The sequence below is a fragment of the Mesocricetus auratus genome, unplaced genomic scaffold (genome assembly GCF_017639785.1).
Source record: "Mesocricetus auratus isolate SY011 unplaced genomic scaffold, BCM_Maur_2.0 Super-Scaffold_100676, whole genome shotgun sequence".
NCBI classification, from domain to species: Eukaryota; Metazoa; Chordata; class Mammalia; order Rodentia; family Cricetidae; genus Mesocricetus; species Mesocricetus auratus.
In genome coordinates this window covers 144,266,884-144,271,572 of record NW_024429266.1, presented here as the reverse complement: position 1 = coordinate 144,271,572, position 4,689 = coordinate 144,266,884, and the positions used below count along the sequence as shown (strand labels likewise).

Here is a 4,689-nt window from a genome sequence, read left to right as displayed (position 1 = left end):
CTGCAAAGAACAACCAGTGTTTTCTATGAAGACTAGACAGTTCCCAAGTTCCTGTCACTGCTCCCTGCCTAATTTCTTCCTAGATCTCAGTCCTGGAGTGACATCCTGAAGGCCCAGGGTAGTTAGTGGCTGAAGTCTCCTAGGCTGCAGCCTCTGCAGTATCATCTCCTTGCTCAGGGTCCCTTCTCTGTCAGCTTGCCACCAAGCCCCCGTGGTGGACTCTGCTCCTATGCATCTGGTCATTGCTCCTATTTTGAGAGTTTAGAAACATCCTTCTGCAATTTTAGCTGAGACAAAAATGGAAGTTTTCCCAAATGCTCAGTTACAGAGAAACCAGGAAAAACCACTATGCAAAAGGAAACCCTAATACAAGAGACCACGGGCCTCCTAGAAACACCTCATCTTCAGTTTCCCTTCTGATCTCTCCTTTTTTGACAGGTCTCACTGTAACCTAGGTTGGCCTCAAACGCACAGCAGTCTTCCGGCCTTAGCCTCCTGAGTGTTGGGATTACAGGTGTGAGCCACCGCGCTTGGCTTCTGGTTTCAAGCCTTTTCTACGAGCTTGGCTTCTGGTTTCAAGCCTTTTCTATGGAGCCCATTCTGAACTACTAGTCCAGGTCTGTCTCCTCACCTGTCTATACTGGGGGTCGAGCTTTCCTTGCTGGTGCTGGGAAGACTGAGCAGATCTGAAGCTCTTGTTAGAGAGACTGGCAAGCACCTTGCACTCTAGAAGCATTCCTTTTCCTTCCCTTAGGCAGTTCTAGTCCCGCCTCCCTGTCAGCCCTTTTTTTTTTTCAAAGATAGGGCTGTGGTTGTAGTTCCAGTGTGGCCTGTTTGCTTAACAAGACTGCTAGTAGGTGACTAGGAGTTATAAACACCACGGTTAGAATACCTAAGCCACGGTGTGATGGCATGAGTCATATTCCTCCCTCCCTCAGGAGGCTGAGGCAGGTGGATGGCAAACTCAAGGTCAGTCTGGGCTAGACTGTCTCATACTCTTGAGCCCAGTCTCAGGGAAACGAAACAGAACTAAAACCTACTGACCCACCCCCACTGCCCCGACCCCAGCTACCGGATGTGATCACCTCAGCACGTTCTTTCTCCATCCTCAGTTTGCTTTTCCCCTCTGCCTGTGGGGGTGCGGAGAGTGGGCTGCTCTCTCTGTGCCAGTGCCATTGCAGGGTGGAGAAGGGCTGCCTTGCACTCAGGCACAAAGGGGACGGGAGGCTAACTGAAGGGGAGGGCGGGGGAACAAGGGAGAGGTACCTTTCTAAGGCCCCGGCTCTCCCAGCTGGTGTAGAGACGTCCCTGAGGCTTGGCATGGGTGCCACTCAGTTGTGAGTACAGGTGGCTCCCGACTTGCAGGGGGTTGTAGGTGGGCCCCAGCTCCAGGCTGTCCAGTGTGCTCTGAGGAGAGAAGGCACCGTATTCAGAGAGCTCAAGGTCACAGAGCACGAGATGTTCTGCAGAGACCTGAGTACGTGAGAGGCTGGGGAGGCTGAGGGCCCCAGACTGCGCTTGAGGCTAAGATAGATGAGCCCTGCTGGTGTTCCCCTCCAGGAGGGTGTGCTTGTGTCAGGCGAAGGAATAGAAGTAGATGGGACGCCTGGTGGTTAGAGACTCTGAAGCCCCCAATGCTAGCCCCAGGAAGTGTCACTGGGTACTGAGAGAACCAGAACTCTCCGAGAGGTACAAGGGGTCCAGTGTGGAGCCCGAGGGAGGCTGTGTCTTCAGGTTACATGTAGGTAAGGGTGCTCCAGCCCCCAGTGCAAGAACAGGGAGTTCCCAGCCTGAGGTGAGTGGGGCATAGAAGGAGGACATTGGAGTACAGCATTCCTGAGTAGTTAGGTTTTCCGGCCGCAACATCCTGTGCCAGGAACCACTGGCCCTGAAGTGAGACCCGCTGAGGGAGCCATGGCACTCCTGCCCACCTCTGCATCCCCGTGGCTGCCAAGCAGCAAGTACAATCCCCAGTTCTGTCCTTTCTGCTCCTCAGCTCGCCAGCCAGCAGTGAATGTGGCTCCCATTCTCCCAGCCCAGAGCCTCCCCTCCCACCCCAACCTGGAGGCCCAGGGGAGGAAGGCAGAATCTAGACATGGGAGGAGGGGAGGGAGAGCAAAGGGAGAAGGGGAAAGGGGTGCTGAAGAGGGCTGCCTCCTGGCCTGCTGGCTTCTTTGCATCTGAGTTTCAGACTTTTTACTCTTTTTCCCCCCAGAGGCCAGTGCACAGGCATGCACATATATGTTATAGAAAAATAGTGTCACACAGGCGCACAGGTGGGGCCACAGACTGCTGCCATCTGACTACAGGCTTGGCACACACATCCTAGAGCACCATAGGGAACACTTGAGGACACGAAAATCCTCATCTTCCCATCGGGCATCTCCCTTATTGGCCACCATTTCTTTGTTCTGATGACGCCCGCTGTCTCCTTTGATCCCTTCCTCCCTATTGAACTCCTCTCCTCTCCAAAACCTCATGGTCTCCTCTCCAAGGCAGAAGTGCAGAGGAGAGGAGGGTCCTGATGGCTGGCTTTTGCAAAGGGCACTCCGAGGTAAACAAATCAATCTCAACACCTGGACCTGGGCTGCCTACCTGGACTTCCTCTCCTGCCTGCTGTCAGCTTGCCCTTAGGGGATTCTTGCCCTTTTTCCTTCATAGCTAGCTACTTGTTGGCACTCATTTAAATCATATTTCAGGGGTATATCTATGTTTGTACCTGCATATGTTTATCCACGTTTCGGCGATTGCGGAGTCTTCTCTAAGATGGATGGCACTAATTCCCAATTATCTGCCTATGTCAGGGCCCATTTCTCTCTCAACTCTCCCTTCACGAACCTTATTTCCCTCAAGTCAGGCTACCTTCTCAATTAGTTTTCGCCTTGCTGCCTTATTCAGACCAGTGACTTCCTCCTGCTTCATATTCTGTCTTCACTTTTATTCCCAATGGCCATAACAAACTCCGTCTGTTCCCCATCTGTCCTTTCTGGCCCTATTTTTCCCCCTCTCCCCCTTCTCAAGCCCCATTCTATTTGTCCCATGGTGTGGTGGTTTACATGAGCTTGACAACCATAGGCTCAGATATTTGCATGCCTAATCCCCAGGTGGTGAATACTTTGGACAGGTTAGGAGATATGGCCTTGTTGGAGGAGGCGTGTCACTGGAAATGGACCTTGCGGTTTATAAGCCCACATCAGGCCCAGTGTCTCTCTGCTCGAGGATTAGGATGTAGCTCTCAGCCACTGCTCCAGCGCCATGTGTGCCACCATGCTCTCCGCCATATTGATAGCCCACACTAAGCCTCTGAAACTGTAGGCAAGCTCCCAGTTAAATGCTTTCTTTTACAAGAATTGCCTTGGTCATGGTGTCTCTTTGCGGCAATAGAACACTAAGCCACAGGCTCTACTTGCCTCTATGATCTTCAGGCTGTCTTCAGGTGGGTCCTCGGATAGCAGGGGGAAGAAGCCAGGCAGCATCAGTTCCCTTGTGGCCACCAACTTCACCAGCAGTGTGAGAGAGGGAGATGGTGTGATCACATAGAAGCTGCTGGCAGGGACATTCTGGTTGTATCTGGGGACCTGGGGTTCCCCTCTGGCCAACAGCAGCCAATCTCTTTTCTGCAACAAGGACACACATCTTCAGTCTTTGGCTTGTTTTGAGGACAACCCCAACTGAAGATTCTGTGTTCTCTTTGGGGTGTCAAGGAGGAAAGAGGCATTTCACTTTGGCCCTTAGAAGGGAGGAGCTTCTAATAGCATGATTACTGCTCTTCCTGCCCTTTTTAGGATATGCTCGAGAGAATATACAAAAAGGTTTCAGTGAAGACACAAACTAAGAAATGTTCTTAAACTCGAAGTAGGTTCATTACATATAGAATATTAAATACTAAGTGTGGAGCTTGAAAAATGACACTTTTGTGTATATTATATATATGTAATGTGTGTGTGTGTGTGTGTGTGTGTGTGTGTGTGTGTGTGTACAGGCATGCATGTGCCAGAGGACAAGTATTGGAATTTGGTTCTTGCATTCCACCTTGTTGTGGCAGGGTATTTGTTTCTGATGTATATTGTATGCTAGCAGACCCATAAGCTTCTGGACAATTCTCTTATCTCTACCCCTATCTTGCTGTAGGAGTGTTGGGATTAAAGATGTTCTTCCAGAGGACCTGGATTCAGTTTCTAGATCCACATGGTGGCACACAACCATCTGTAATTCCAGTTCCAGGGGATCCAATCCTCCTTCTTCTGGCTTTCATGGGACCAGACACTCAAGTGGTACATGGCTGTACATGCAGGTAAGGCACCCATACAGATAAAATAAAGTAAAATAAAAATGATCAGAGTGTTTGGATTGAATTTGAGTGATCAAGGTTGCATGGCTAGTGCTTTTACTCAATGAATCATCTCTTCCACGTCAGATTTTTTGTTTTTAGAGCTGGGTGTGGGGTTATTTACCTTAAATTCCTGTACTCAGGAGATGGAGCCTGGAGAATCACAACTTCAAGGCCAGCCTGGCCTATACAAGAGACTTTGTCTCAAGAAAACAAAAACAAACAAAAGAATGATTCTTTCTAAAATTATAATTCTTCCTAAATGTTTTTTTTTAATTGAACATGATAACATTAAGCCACCTCCTCTCCCCTCCCTGCTGCCCCAAAGATGAGCTTTTGCTGTGTAGCTCAGGTTATCT

General features: G+C 49.9%; 1 protein-coding gene across 1 annotated transcript in view; it reads right to left on the bottom strand.

Moving 5' to 3' along the window:
* The window catches only part of LOC101832649 (meiosis 1 associated protein), a 67,421-nt gene that overhangs the window by 1,161 nt on the left and 61,571 nt on the right, over window positions 1-4,689 (bottom strand). The window contains exons 7-8 of the mRNA XM_040738678.1: window positions 3,411-3,617; window positions 1,267-1,407 (exon numbers count right to left, since the gene is read on the bottom strand). Of these exons, the coding sequence (XP_040594612.1) occupies window positions 1,267-1,407; window positions 3,411-3,617 (348 nt within the window). The remainder of the gene's footprint in view (window positions 1-1,266; window positions 1,408-3,410; window positions 3,618-4,689) is intronic.